We start from the raw sequence: 14,906 nt of genomic DNA on the forward strand, positions 1-14,906 counted from the left end.
AGTAAAAGTATAGTAATTTTTAAAACTGTTCAAATTCTTATATGTTGCTAAAACAAACAAACAAACAAAAAAGTCCTAGGGATATGTCAATTAAGAAAAGCCTATGGTATAGCATGTTGCTCTAAAAACATCATAGTTTAGCCTTTGGTAAACAAAACGTTATGTCCCGGCTGTCTGAAGTAGGTGAGGAGCAACACAAGTTAGACGAGTATTTATTTGAAAGAGTAAGTTTACAACAACACAACATGTGAGGGGGTCAAAAGCAAATGGGTGTTAGTAAAATATAAATAAATAAACAACTAAAAGTAAACGTCACGTTGACATTGATGGGCATTCCAACCAGGAACAAAATAAAAGATCATCAATAGAAAAAAAAAAAAAACATCTTCCTGTTCACATCTTAAAACCCAAGAACACACCGCAGTCACACCCTAAATATATAACTACCAATGGGTTCCCTGTTTTCTTTTCTGAGCAATTCAAAGGTCCCTCTCTATCTCCCCACACGTTCACCAATCACTGGAACACGTCTCCAAAGTTCTGCTGAAGCTCAGCTTCCCCTCAAAAGAAGTGCTGCCAGATGAAGGAGCCTTTTGAGAGGCAGCTGGCATCGTGATTGGACTGTACTTTGGTCTGTTCCAATCCAGCTTCAGCTCCAGAGACGGCATGCGGGACGAGTCAACAGAGGCCGGGTGGACGAAGGCATGCAGCTGAGTACAATCCAGAAAACAACAGAGGAGGAAACAAACATAGTAGTATAGTATAATATATATATATATATATATATATATATATATATTGTATAAACAAGTCAAAGAAAAGACATACTCTGTAGAATTGTAGTTTTTGTGGGCTGACTGATTTACTGATTATTGGTCTTTTATTTTTTTTTTAAATAAATCCATTTTGTTTGGATCCTTTATCTTGCTATGGTCGCTCTGTCTTCTGGAGTGATTTGATTGGTTATACGTCACAAATAAAACTCCTTTAACTTAACATCTGTAAACAAAACACAAATGTTTCAACAAAGTTTTCTGTTCGTTTGTGTTCTAAGTTTAAGTCCAAGATTTTAAATACTTTCATTTACTGCAAATGAATGTCTACTCCAAATGTCTCATTAATAATCACTTTCAGCCTTAAAAACCCACAAAACACTCCTCTATACTCGACCACACTTAGTACAGTCCGATTCCCCCTTCTATAAATCTGGTTGGAATCTTCCACTTCCTGTTTGTCAAAGTGGCCTTCTACCTGGACAGGTTTTGTTGGAGCTCATGCAACAAACATTTTGGGTAACTGCACTTTAATATGGATGGATGACACTGAATTAGAGTCTGTTTTAATGAGACTGAGTTCACATGTGTAGCTCTGTAATTAAATAGGAAATTTTTTCTCAGAATTCACAGGGAAAATTCTGAAATGTTTGCTAGGTTAGCGTCCCACATGTTCTTTGGCTCAGCTAAAGTTAACTCTCTCCAACTTCTGGATCTCTTGAGTTGCTTGTTGTTCAAATATCTTGCTCGAGGTGCTGAAGCTCAGAAAGTCTGAGATGTTTGTTCAAAATAAGCTCATTCTCAAGTCTTATCTGAACTGTCCTCTTTTGTTTGAACTTTCCCTAAACTTAGGAGTTAATGACAGAGCAGCACATCCAGACTCAGTCTCATTTATGTAGAGATTAAACTTTAGTGTAATTCATTGATGTTAAAGTGCAGTTTTTCAGATGTTTGTTGCACATGCTCCCGACCAAACCAGTCCAGGTGGAAGACGATGAGAAGAGAAGTTACAGAGGCTGAATATCACACATTTATGTTGAAAATAAATGTCCTTTAATTATAAATTGTCATGCAAAAGTTGGATTTCCCTTTAATGATGTTCAAATCTTTGAGTGTTTTGTTGATGTTGGTTTCTAAATTTTTTTGACACTTGGCCCCAAAGATTAAAACCTTTTACGGCTCACAAGCTGCAACAATTCACACATTATCAACTATCTTTCTGACTAAACTAAGATAAAAAAGTGAAAAACTGCCTGATTCCTGCATCATGAATGTAAATCTTTTTGTTTTTTATGACAGTAAACTGAATATATTTGGGTTTAACATTTTATAAACCAAAATAAGAAATGAATTACTGGAGAAAACAATCAACAGATTAATGGACAAAGAAATGTGTTTTCCAACATATATGGCTGAATTCCTCCAACATTACAAGATACATACAATTTAAATTCAATTTTATTTATATAACGCCAATTACACGTCAAATTGTCGCAAGACACTTTATTTTTATATTTTTTTGTAATATTTAAAATATGACAAAGTAAGAAATTTAAACCTCTTGACTAATCCAATTTATTATTTGGTTTTTAAGAGACTAATCAACAATTAAAATAACTTTCTCCACTAAAACTAACAAACATGAGGTCAAATAGAAGGAACAGTTTTAAATCCTGCAGTCCCATGATGACAAGAATAAAGTTTCTCAACAAAAACTAAATCTGCTGGTGGATTCCATTAAAGTCGTAATAAATGATAATAAAGTGTGATACTAAAGGTTTGTGGTGCGAAAAATCTCAAAGTAAAGATATCAAGTTGAACATCTGGATGGAGGCTGATAAAAGTTGACCTCCCTTCATTTCTCTGGAGCCGACTCCATGGATTTTAGGGATGCTGGTTAAAGACCTGGGGCCTCATTTATAAAGCTTGCGTACGCACAAAACAGGGCTAGAAAGTGGCGCAAAGGTTGTGATTTATAAAAACAAACTTGGCGTGAGAATGTGCGCACCGGCGCACCAACCTTGATTCTTGATGCTTCTTTACGCACAAAACAGGGCGTAAATCACAAACTTTGTGTAGAAAGTGGCGTACGCTGTGTTCGTTGTGATTTCTAAAAAAAACTTGGCGTGAGAATGTGCGCACCGGTGCGCCAACTTTGATGCTTGCTTAAGCACATTTTGGAGACAGAGGGAACGGCAGTGCCGGAGGGTGAAGTGGCGAATTGAAACCAGATTGATCTCAAACCTTTATTGTTATCACATATTAGACTTGTAGAGCCTGATAATCATAAACCCTCATTGTTGTAGATGTTCCTATAGTGCGTCATTCGGCCGACGACTGTATTTGCAGAACTATGTTCATATATCAGCAGGGGCGGATTGAACGTTATTTCATTCGGTCGTTTGACCGACATACCAGAGAGCTGTGAGTTGGTATACAAGGCCTCTGCATGTAGCTAGTGCCCCACAAACATCCCCAGGTGTTTCCCTACACTCTGCAGGCCATAGGGGCTTGCTAAAAATGCGAAAAATTAAGAGACACCTACTCATGAGTGGAGTTTGGGACCTTAAAAGTAGAAATACTGCACAGAAGTGTTCTAACACCCCTGGGTTCCATTCTACACAAACTTGTGTGATAACTTAGCAAACTGGGGCTTTCTAGGTACCTCAGTTTGGAAAATATGAGCTCCCAAAGTTGGACGAGATTTTTAATTGGCTATTTTTGGTGGCAAAAATCTCAGTGTGGGACAGGTACCAGAGACCCCAAATTTTTCTACAAGACAGTTCCATCTGTCTTCTATCACTGTACAAAAAAGCAGCAGGGTTATATTTTTAGTTACTGAGATATTCTTACTCAAAATGGCATGGGTAATGTCAAAATCGTTTTTTGCTTTTCAGTACTTTAAATTGGGATACAAGTATTAGTAGTCATTCCAATGGTAGTATTATGTATGTTTTGTTCTTTTTGAAATGTTAGTTGTTAAAGGTGACTACCTTCAAAAGTATCTTGAAATAAAGATTAGAAAAAAGGTCTAAAATCATGCTGGAGCCTTCAGATGTATCTGCTGTTTCTGTATATAAAGTAGTCTAACCTGTGCAGCAGTTCAGCTTGAAGAGTACAGAATTTATTGTGCAGTAAAAAATACTGCCTAAAACTGCTAATCCATTCCAATGTTTAAATGAATCACATTGATTTGAGCGAAGTAATGTAGAACACTAGTACTGATGGTTTTATGATCTTATTCTTTTTTTTTAAATGTAGAATATCGCAGTTGAATTGAATACCAACTGCAGCATAAATTGTGATTGTTTTGTGAGTCTCTCAGACCAAAATCCCTTTTGGAGGATGAATTATATTGTACTGGAGAGGACTGTGACCTGTATTGAAACATGCTGGTGTTTACGATTTTTCCACAGAAAAACATTCTGTGTGATTTTAATCTTGATGCAACCTATAGGCCAAAATAGTACTTTATTTCTCAGATCTAGTGTCCAGGCTGAACAACGTGTGGCAAAATACAAGTTCTGTTTACTTCACTTTTGTCTGCAGACTCATCCAGGTTTAGTGGAGGGACTGCTGGGTAATGTAGTGTCAGAATCCTTCTGCGCATGTGTTCTCGACAGCCCATCACAGTACGTCCTCTTTTGGATGCGCTGAATCATACGGCGGCCGTAGAAGTCCCGGTAATCTGCTGGAAGTTCATCCAGAGTGTGCAGTGCCCTCTCCAGAGCCTGAAGAGCTCGAGTTGCAGCCACCGGGTCTTTGTTACCGTACGGGTCCTTTTTGTCATAGCTGTCTGTGGGCAAGTGTCGCCAGAACACATTAACACCCACTCCAAACTGCAGAGCAAGGGTGTTATGGAACCACAGAGCTGCAGGAAATGGGGGAAATGGATTATGCCCAAGTATTTAGATAATAGAAACAACTTCATTGAAATTCCTTGATTCTATTTTGATCATCTTTAAAAAGTAATTTACAAGGTGCTTTCCAAAAATGCACTACTGTTTATAGGGACTGCTGGAGTCTCGTGACAGCACATTTCTGTGGTTAGGATCTGGTGAAAGAGCTGTGGGAATGTCTCCTCACCAGGGATAAAAAGCAGATCTCCAGGCTCCAGCACACACTCGTATCTCTTTGCCTTCACAAAGTCGGGAAACCGTTTCAGATCTGGACCATCAATGTCCAGAACCTCAGACTTATCACCTAAAGGGAAGGGCACATCAACAATTACACCAAACTGATGATCATCCAACCAAGTGGCATCACTGTAAATGCTTAATATAAGAGAGAAATGCTTATAGTGTAGACATTTCCAGCATTCAGACTAAGAGACTGCCATGTTTCACCTGATAAGTAGAGGTGCAATGCATCCTGGGGACTGTAGAGAACCACTCTCTTCATCCCAGTCACCTGAGCCAGCAGGTTGTCCATCACCTGAAAGAATGAACCCCAAAACCCAGAAATAAGCTGCATGATTGTTCTTATAACAAAAAAATAAATAAATAAAAGAAAATCTAATACTCATTTACCAAAGACAAAAAAATGAAAATGCCTATTTTTAATGAGCAATCTACATAAAAACTGCAAAGAAAATCTGTTACTTCCAGGAAATTCAGTCCTATTTATGTATTATTACATTATCTGCTGCAGTTATTACATTTTCAAAGGATTTTTTTGATGCTAGGCCATGAACATAATAACCAACCAATAATGTAATAACTTGTGACATTATTGGGAAGTTATGTTATTGGCAAGTCATTATGGTATTAGCTTTATGACATTTAAAGTGGCTAAATTTATTACATTATTATTTTACTGGTTGCAACAAGGTTTGACCAATTACAGCTGGAGGACTGTGTATGTAAATCCTCAATGATTTTCTGCTTTTTTCTAATATCTTTCTTATTTTTCCCATCCTTGTAGCTCCTAATCTGACACATTCATTCCAGCACTTACATCATAGTGTGTCCACAGCTGCAGCCCACAGGAGCTGATGCGGAAGACACTGGAGAAGAACTGATCAGGGTTAAAGAAATCCGGGACTTGAAAATCCTCCGCCAAGTCTGGGAACTGTTTGCTCAGATCAGCAGGTTCCTACAGGAGAGGAAGGACCTGCTTCTTTAAATGATCATTTCTGCCATGTAAATGCAAAAATCTACAACAAATCTCATCCAGCTCCAAAATCATATACACACGTGGACAAAATTGTTGGTACCCCTCAGTTAAAGAAGGAAAAACCCACAATTCTCACTGAAATCACTTGAAACTCACAAAAGTAACAATAAATAAAAATTTATTGAAAATTAAATAATCAAAAACAGCCATTACTTTTGAATTGTTGATTAACATAATTATTTAAAAAAACAAACTAATGAAACAGGCCTGGACAAAAATGATGGTACCTCTATAAAAGATTGAAAACTATTTGACCAGAGTGACATGATTAACTCAGGTGTGTCATTTAATTGACATCACAGGTGTTTCCAAACTCATAATCAGTCAGTCTGCCTATTTAAAGGGAGAAGTAGTCACCCTGCTGTTTGGTGAAAAGGTGTGTACCACACTGAACATGGACAACAGAAAGCGAAGGAGAGAATTGTCCCAGGACATCCGAAAAAAAATGATAGACAAACATCTTAAAGGTAAAGGCTATAAGACCATCTCTAAACAGCTTGAAGTTCCTGTGACAACAGTGGCTCATATTATTCAGAAGTTCAAGACCCACGGGACAGTAGCCAACCTCCCTGGACGTGGCCGCAAGAGGAAAATTGATGACAAATTGAAGAGACGGATCGTTGGAATTGTATCCAAAGAGCCCAGAGCAACCTTCAAAGAAATTAAAGGTGAACTCCAAGGCCAAGGTACATCAGTGTCAGATCGCACCATTCGTCGTTGTTTGAGCCAAAGTGGACTTCATGGGAGACGACCAAGGAGGACACCACTGCTGAAAAAAACTCATAAAAAAGCCAGACTGGAATTTGCAAAAATGCATGTTGACAAGCCACAAAGCTTCTGGGAGAATGTCCTTTGGACAAATGAGACCAAACTGGAGCTTTTTGGTAAGGCACATCAGCTCTATGTTCATAGACTCAAAAACCAAGCATACGAAGAAAAGAACACTGTCCCTACGGTGAAACATGGAGGAGGCTCAGTAATGTTTTGGGGCTGCTTTGCTGCATCTGGCACAGGGTGTCTTGAAAGTGTGCAAGGTACGATGAAATCTGAAGACTATCAAGGCATTCTGGAGAGAAATGTGCTGCCTAGTGTCAGAAAGCTTGGTCTCAGTCGCAGGTCATGGGTCTTCCAACAGGACAACGATCCAAAACACACAGCCAAAAACACCCAAGAATGGCTGAGAGAAAAGCGTTGGACTATTCTAAAGTGGCCTTCTATGAGCCCAGATCTGAATCCCATTGAACATATGTGGAAGGAGCTGAAACATGCCATTGGGAGAAGACACCCATCAAACCTGAGACAACTGGAGCTGTTTGCTCATGAGGAGTGGGCCAAAATACCTGTTGACAGCTGCAGAACGCTCATTGACAAATACAGAAATCGTTTAATTGCAGTGATTGCCTCAAAAGGTTGTGCAACAAAATATTGAGTTATGGGTACCATCATTTTTGTCCAGCCCTGTTTCATTAGTTTGTTTTTTAAAATAATTATGTTAATCAACAATTCAAAAGTGATGGCTGATTTTGATTATTTAATTTTCAATAAATTTTTATTTATTGTTACTTTTGTGAGTTTCAAGTGATTTCAGTGAGAATTGTGGGTTTTTCCTTCTTTAACTGAGGGGTACCAACAATTTTGTCCACGTGTGTAGCCTTCTTGATACCTTTCGGACGTCCTCTCCCAGTGATCGGAGATAGTAGCTCTCATCCTAAAATCACACCAAGGAGGTTGTGTTGTTACAAGAATACAACATATTGCAAAAATAGATGCTCACAGCATGTCTGTACTTTAGAATACTGACCTCACACAGAAAGAAGTCTGAGTGTTTTGTCTCAGATGCTCTTTTCACAAATTCATTAAAGGGCAGCGTCCTGTAAATATGAGAGACACAGTCAAAATGTGTGTACTGGTTTGACGTTATGCTAGTGCACACTTTATGACAAGTCCTCAGAAGGCTGTTTGGTGGTTCACACTTGGTTTTGAAGATCCTCAAAAAATGAAGTCAAACATTGCTGGTGGACATACAGTACATAATACAAAACTGTAATATGATGTGCTATTTTAAAAACACAGCTTACATCAATTACCTTCCAAAGGCATGTAAAACAGGCAAACACAGAAAGCAGCCCAAGAGTTGAGGGTGAATGTTACTGTGAATTGTGCTGGAAAACTGTCATACTACACAGAGAGGAAGCATGCCGAAATAAATAAATCAGAACATTTTCCGAAGATTAAAGGTCTTGCACACCAAAAAAACTAAACAAAAAAAACAGCATCATTGAGATGAAAAATACAAGTGTCTGTATATTTGTCAGGGTCCCCTCCTCCTCTGCCCCCACCTCCTGCTTCTGCTCCTGCTCCTGCTCTCTCTCCCTCTCCCTCTCCCTCCACTGTGCTGAGTGGAGTGCAGCCTCACGGCTGTCTCTACTCAGCAATCAGCTTCTCCGCAGGATCCGGGCAGCTGCGTGTCATCCCCGTGATTACATCCTCTGCCATAAAAGACCGCTCTCTCCATCCATCCCCTGCCAGATTGTAAACTCTGCACCTGCAGTCAGTTCACCATCTCGCCTCAGTAAAATTCCCTCAGTATACCTCGCCGTTCTAACCCTGCTTGTCTTCTCCTGTTTCAGTCGACCCAGCTGCCCGGACTCTCTCCCGCTCCGCCTGATTCCTCGTGCCGGCTTCAGATCCCCTCCTCGGCCCCACACCCAAACGATCAGTCCGCCAAGCCGCCCTGACATTCCGGAATCCCCTGTGCCTTGTCTCCTCCCTTCTGGAACCTAAGCCTGCCGTCTGCCCGCCACCGTCGGGCGTCCACCTGCTCCCTGCCGCCGCACTCCTGCCCTCCCGGGGCGCCCGCTGGCCGCCGATCCCTGGCTCCGCTGCTCCGTCCCCAGCCCGCTCTGCACCATCCCTTCCTGGTTCTCCTCACCATCCCATCATCCTGCCGCACTCCCCTCCGATCCCCCTCTTCCTCCAATAAACCTGCTTCAGCTGTGTGTTCTCTGCTCGGGTTCGCCAAACCGGTCCCTAACAATATTATCAACAATGGATGAACCAGATATTTTAAAATTCAACCTTAAACAGAAAAAAGACGCACTAATCAAATAACTTTGGGCAATACAATGATCATGAATACAAGCAGCCAGTTTAAAGTTCAATTATAGACTTTTTACAAACATTTGGACTTATCAAACACATGCATAATACCATTAATAAGGCTGTGTTACATTTAGGTACTGGAAAAATGGCCAGTTAATGTTATTTGTCCAACCTGCGCTGTTATTACTGTGACAAGTCAAAATGTCTGCGTAAAATAGTTGGGTAAGAGTTTGGCTGTATGTGCGAAAGAGCAGTTATTATGGTGCAAAGGGATGCATGATATCCTCACAAAGCACAAACTTATGTGTGTGAGCTCACTTGTAGGCAAAGTTTTTGTGAAGAAAATCCATCTGTGGCACTGTGGATACATGAATCTTCACCTCCTTGTCTCCTCCTTTTTGGCCAAGGTATTCAACCGTCCATTTGTCTTGGCAGGAGCCCAGACACACACCTCTAAGCACGGCCGGTCTACGCTGCAAAGTAACACTCTGTTAAGATGTGGATGTTTAGACTTCACTCCCAACCTGCATGACCGGTCTGATGGCAGACAAACATGCATAAAATCCATATCACAGTCTCTCAGGGGACTGAATTTACGCTTGAATAGTTATCTTTGGTTGTCACAGAAAAATATTTATATATTTTTTTTAATTAAACCTTTATGTATACAGGTAATCTCATTCAAATAACATAACAAAATAACATCGAGTCACTGATAAACAACACTGAGAGACCTGTACTAGACAATATAATGTAAGACTGAGTTACAGACAGACAGCTTCATGACAAAACACAACACAGACATCAAAATAAGACAACATTGACATTTAAGTGATGTTGTACACGGGAAGACTCACTTTGTGACAACCAATATAGTACTTGTGTGATTCTCAAAACTTTTAGCCACGACTGTATAGTGGATTAAAAACATAAAGTCCTACAAGCTAAACTGCTGGACATTTTAAAGCAGCCTTTTCGTGGAACATTGTGAACTCAAGCTGCCACAAAAAAGTAGTAGAGGACTAAGCAGTGTGGTGTCTGAGGAAATACTGGAGCCACATTTTCCTGCTACACTAGTAGCCTCTGTAGTCAGCACCGTGTCTCACCTGTGGAGAAATGTCACGCAGAAATACGTCTCTGTCCACACCTGTAAATACCGGCACATATAATTTTTCCTGGAGCTCCATTTAACGTGATCTGCTACAGAAACCCACTAAGCAGCCATCAGCTCGGTGTTACTTTGACGGGTGTTACATTATCAGTGCTCCCCGTGGAAACGAAAACTAACCGTACAAGTCAACTGATAAACAGGGTAGCTTCACAGTTAATTCTAAATTTCTGTGTTTGGTTTTAAACATGTTAAAAACTGCATCATCGTGTCTGTGTTTTTTTTATTTTTTATTTTTTTGCGTACCTGTGCGTATGTTTGTAACGAAGTACTTGTTCCCAACCGGAGCATAAAAGAACACGGACAATAAGTCTTCAGCCGACAAAAAAGATGGCGCTGCCCATGTTAAGAGGTTGTTGCAGACTGCCGTCAACACTGAGCTTCACTCGCTTGTTCTTAAACGAAAGTCCCGTCCTGAACCGGTCCGGTAGGAGACGGTTATCTCCGTGCTCTGCTTCCGCCGTGACGGTATCGGTCCGACCGTACAGCTCAGAGCAGGGCGAGCACAAACAGAAGGTGGTGGTGGTCGGCATCCCGAATCCCTTCATCTGGTTCCGCACCAGGATCTACTACTTTCTGATCAGAACCTACTTTGACAAAGAGTTCAACATTGAAGAATTCGCGGAGGGAGCGAAGCAGGTGTGTTAAAGCCCGAGGACGGGAGGTGATGCTGTTGTTAACTAGCTGTAGCTACAGCAGCAACTCATAGCGTGTTGTTGGTGTAGAGTTAATGATGAGGACGTTGTGTTGACTCCTGCAGGCCTTCTCACATGTGTCCACACTGCTGTCTCGGTGTCAGTTTGAGGCTCTGGAGGGGCTCGTAGCTAAAGACGTGAGTATAAAAACCTGTATTATTCACAATGTAGCCGCAAGTCTCAAGCTGATCCCAGTGCAACAACACATACTGGATGTATAAAATATGTACACAATGCAACAGGAGGAAAGTACACTGTGCAATACTACTTCATTGTCAAATTAAAAACTGCATCACTTCGTTGTAATTCCAATACTTCTAAGTTGAAGGTAGGGTTTATACTCCTATGTAGAATTAAAAAGTTATAGTTTAGATTTACCATGTTCAAAATAGAGGCCCCATGGTAAATCTGTGAAACAAAAGTCAGTACACCTTTAATTTCTTCATAGTACTTTATATGTCCTCCTTTATTTTTGATGGAGGAGACCAGTGATGCCCATCTGTTCTGTTTTTTCAGCTGCTCTTTGCTGGAGGTGTTGTGTAGCTTTACTTTTCTCTTTAAAATAACCCTGAGATGTTCTATTGGATTCAACTCAGACAGCATGCTACACAAAGTCATAGTTTTCACTTTCAATTTCTTGAGAAACTCTCGTGTGATTTTTGGCAGCATGCTGTGTGTCGTGATCATGCTTGAATATTCCTTTTCTTTCAAGTTCCTGCAGACTGTGATGTTGTCAGCCTGGATTTTGCCATATGTATAGAGGTTCATGGTTCCATCTATAATTATTTGCCAACAGCTTTTGCACTCATGCAGGCTCACATCCATCATACTCCGCCTTATTTGTTTCACTGTCAGGACTATGCATTTACTGTGGTTGCCCTGGCTCGATTCACACCAAAAATTCTGGACCCCATTTGAGCTAAACAAATTTATCTTGGTCTCATTTAAACAAAAAATATGCTCCCCAAATTCTTCAGTCTTGTTTCAAATTTTTAAACAAAATAACATGATGCATTCTTTTCCCACTGATAATAACTGTGCCTAGTGAAACACTCACTGTCTGTTCATCAACAATAGAAATACAGAGGTGAAAATGGTGCACTACTTATTGCAGCATTTCAAGAGTTCAACACCTGCAACCTTTTTGATTTCTGATTTTTTTTTGTTGTTGTTGTTATTCGCTGGTCTTCCTGTAACCTTCTCCATCACATTTATCAGTTCGTCTGCTAATTCTTTTCTATGTGGCTCCAGGATGTAGACATGCAGATAGATACAGCCCGTAGGTTTAAAGCTGAGAAAGTTCTAGTGTCCAAAGCTCATTTTATAAAGACATTCATGTTTTCTGATTTGCTTGTCAGTGATCACAGATGTTTATATTTTTTGTAGTGTTGCGTTTCTACTTTTGGGCCTGTATTGTCAGCAATGCAGTATTCAAATTCCAAATAAATGAGAGGTGATCTAATTTGAATCATTTCACAGTGAAGTGATATTGCATAGGGGTAAACTCACTGTTGTTGTTGTGTATACATGGACATACATAGTAACATAGCACAGTCAAGATATCTAGTCTTATAGCATGTCTGGTGTACTTCTTTTCCTAATTTTCTGGTGTTTGCAGCTAATTGGAAAGCTGGAGGAGAAGTGCAGCTCTCTGCCATCAGACTACAAGAAAGCCCTCTCTGCTGATCCTGATGAGATCATGTACACAACCCCTGGAGATGTGGGGATCTTCTATGATGATAACGGTAAGAATGAAGTGTTTTAGGATTAGGCTGATGCTATTGTGGCTTTTTATTGTCAACAAATCCCATGAAAAGTCTAAAAAAAAAAACACCAATTGATTTACTCTCATATTGTCTGTCTGTAGCTGGGCAGGTCTTGTTTGTTTATGCCGTAGAGCTTCATTGCAACCACATCAATGTGCCACACTTACACTGGGTGACATGTTCCTTTATCACACACATACACTCTCCTACTGCAGTTACTGAATCACAGAATGTGGGTTAATATGCAGCTGAAAATAGTCCCCAACAAACCCTGTTTTACTCCCGTGTTAGGTTTTTTTTTTTAAGTACAATGATCAGCTGTTTGGGGAAATCTGTTTTTAAACTTGCAAAACAAGGTGAAGTGAATGGCATCATTGGTAGCTCTGGGCACTGTAGAATAACTAAAAACTGAGCAAAGCATGTGAGTGGAGCTGAGGCATCCATGCAAACATCTCTGGTTTATAGTCTGTCCTGTGATGCCCCCCCCCCCAAAAAAAAAAAAAAAAAATCACGCATTGTGGCGATGCCTTTAATTACGCTTAATTGTCAGCTGTGGTACAGTTTAAATGGGTGAGTTCTCTAAAACTTCACCCCCTATGCAGTTGTCATAAACAAGGAAATTATGTTCTTCAAGAGAAAAGATTGAATCATTTGCTGAAGCTTCCGAGCTCCTATTCAAATTTTCTTTCTGCATTTATCTAGTAGAGTTGCTCTGTCGCCACTGGTGTGTGAATATATGAATGAGAAACACATTGTGAAGCGCTTTGAGTACCATTAAAGTAGGAAGACGCTATATAAGTGCAGACCATTTACCATTTCATCAGTGTCAGTATTATTCTTTCCAGGGAGAAAGTTTGTCAGCATTCTGATGCGTTTCTGGTACTTGACAAGTGCACAGCTTCCTGATGAGTCTATGGAGGGAACTCGTATCTTTAAGGTGGACATTGGAGATGGCGAGGAGGAACCAGAAACAAAGAGACTGCTTACTGCAATTTATGAGTGAGTGTTTTCTTTTTAGCAGTAGAGTCACTCGTGTGTATGAAATATTGACAACCTTTGTGCGACTTGTAGTCCTTATGTTTCTTTTTTATCTTTGACAGATTCCAAAGGGAGTTTACTAAAGGAGTGCCTCCAGACTGGACCATTACGAGGATAGAGCACTCTAAGCTTTTGGATTAAGGTGGTTTTGATTTAAGGCACACGTGCCAGTGGAAGACTAGTCACAGACCTGAAATTCTCCTCAGTATTTTGCATTTAATAAATTGAGGCAAAGCGGCTCAGCTTTATCCACAGAGGGGAATCCAGACACAGCTTCTCACTGAGAGGTCAGTGGAAGGCAGCAGGACAAAGCTGGATTTATCCACCATTCACCACAGACACATGAGCCAAACACAACGGTTCAGCGATGCTATCCACTGTAACAGTGTTGCTGATTCTTTTCTTTACTCCCTCTTATATCGTAGACGCTGCTGATTAGAACTTGACTAGATCTGTGAACTCTTTATCTGGAAGGTGTGGTACTTTCAGGAATGGGGCCAGGGGAACAGAACATTATTTTCAGCGAACCAACTTGCTTATTTCTGCTGTTCTGTGGTACCAGGTGGGTAGGGTTTATCATTATAATAGCAAATACTGAGATTGACTGACCAGAAAAACACTTTCTGATCGTCCTGATGCGATACATTTCTCCCAGATTATTTGCTGACAATATCAGACCCAAGTCTAATGATCTGACTCAAATGGTTAAAGTCTACTATGAGTTTATTTTTCAGTCACTTTTAGATCTTATGAAGAATGTGTTGTAAGTTAAAAACAGGTTAAAGTGCGAAATCATTCCCTGAGGAAAAAAAAAAGATTTGTTTGGCACTTTACATAGAAACTCACAACTTCTGTGTTTCAAAGAAGACTGTTTTGTCTGAATCTGTATTTGCATCGAGGGAAATTGTGTCTTCACTTTGTGGAACTGTGTGCTATACAGATCTTGCATTTTAGTGTACCAGCTTTTTTTTCTACACACAATAAATGGAGCTTTCATATTTTCATCCCCACACTAAAGTATTTCTCCTGTTGCAGTCACGTGAATTTGGGCTACTGTACATGCTTGTGTGTACATGTGATTGTGAAACTGCAGCAGACTTTTGACTGTCTTATTAAAAATTTGACAAATTAAATGTGTGCCACAAGTTCCATAGATTATTTTATACCCTTAACATTTGTTATGACTTGC

The 14,906-nt window shown here is 40.0% G+C and overlaps 2 protein-coding genes across 3 annotated transcripts; one reads left to right on the forward strand and one right to left on the reverse strand.

The window, feature by feature from the left end:
* Positions 1 to 196: 196 nt before the first annotated feature.
* On the reverse strand, positions 197 to 10,335 carry tyw5 (tRNA-yW synthesizing protein 5). 2 transcript variants are annotated; one of them, XM_022209938.2, is made up of 8 exons: positions 10,157 to 10,335; positions 9,369 to 9,523; positions 7,750 to 7,819; positions 7,612 to 7,656; positions 5,730 to 5,867; positions 5,120 to 5,207; positions 4,860 to 4,976; positions 197 to 4,644 (listed from the first exon to the last, which is right to left on the reverse strand). In XM_022209938.2, exons 1-8 carry the CDS (start codon positions 10,235 to 10,237, stop codon positions 4,325 to 4,327), a joined length of 1,014 nt encoding a protein of 337 aa, XP_022065630.2. In that variant the 5' UTR covers positions 10,238 to 10,335; the 3' UTR covers positions 197 to 4,324. The 2 variants fall into 2 exon arrangements, with proteins under 2 accessions (XP_022065630.2, XP_022065632.2); XM_022209940.2 differs by having other exon boundaries at positions 9,369 to 9,518; positions 10,157 to 10,302.
* A 170-nt stretch (positions 10,336 to 10,505) lies between these two features.
* On the forward strand, positions 10,506 to 14,850 carry maip1 (matrix AAA peptidase interacting protein 1). The gene is made up of 5 exons (XM_022209941.2): positions 10,506 to 10,857; positions 10,979 to 11,050; positions 12,532 to 12,658; positions 13,525 to 13,678; positions 13,780 to 14,850. Exons 1-5 carry the CDS (start codon positions 10,549 to 10,551, stop codon positions 13,856 to 13,858), a joined length of 741 nt encoding a protein of 246 aa, XP_022065633.1. The 5' UTR covers positions 10,506 to 10,548; the 3' UTR covers positions 13,859 to 14,850.
* Positions 14,851 to 14,906: the final 56 nt, after the last annotated feature.

Source organism: Acanthochromis polyacanthus, chromosome 14, assembly GCF_021347895.1.
Source record: "Acanthochromis polyacanthus isolate Apoly-LR-REF ecotype Palm Island chromosome 14, KAUST_Apoly_ChrSc, whole genome shotgun sequence".
NCBI classification, from domain to species: Eukaryota; Metazoa; Chordata; class Actinopteri; family Pomacentridae; genus Acanthochromis; species Acanthochromis polyacanthus.

Excerpts from the sequence above, each read along its gene's own strand:
- tyw5 (XM_022209938.2), bottom strand. The coding sequence starts at position 10,237 with ATGGAGCTCCAGGAAAAATTATATGTGCCGGTATTTACAGGTGTGGAC. Across the intron at positions 7,820-9,368 it reads CACAAAAACTTTGCCTACAA|GACGCTGCCCTTTAATGAAT; the intron begins GTGAGCTCACAC and ends TCATATTTACAG. Across the intron at positions 4,645-4,859 it reads AGATCTGCTTTTTATCCCTG|CTCTGTGGTTCCATAACACC; the intron begins GTGAGGAGACAT and ends CATTTCCTGCAG.
- maip1 (XM_022209941.2), top strand. The coding sequence starts at position 10,549 with ATGGCGCTGCCCATGTTAAGAGGTTGTTGCAGACTGCCGTCAACACTG. Across the intron at positions 10,858-10,978 it reads TCGCGGAGGGAGCGAAGCAG|GCCTTCTCACATGTGTCCAC; the intron begins GTGTGTTAAAGC and ends TGACTCCTGCAG. Across the intron at positions 12,659-13,524 it reads GATCTTCTATGATGATAACG|GGAGAAAGTTTGTCAGCATT; the intron begins GTAAGAATGAAG and ends TATTCTTTCCAG.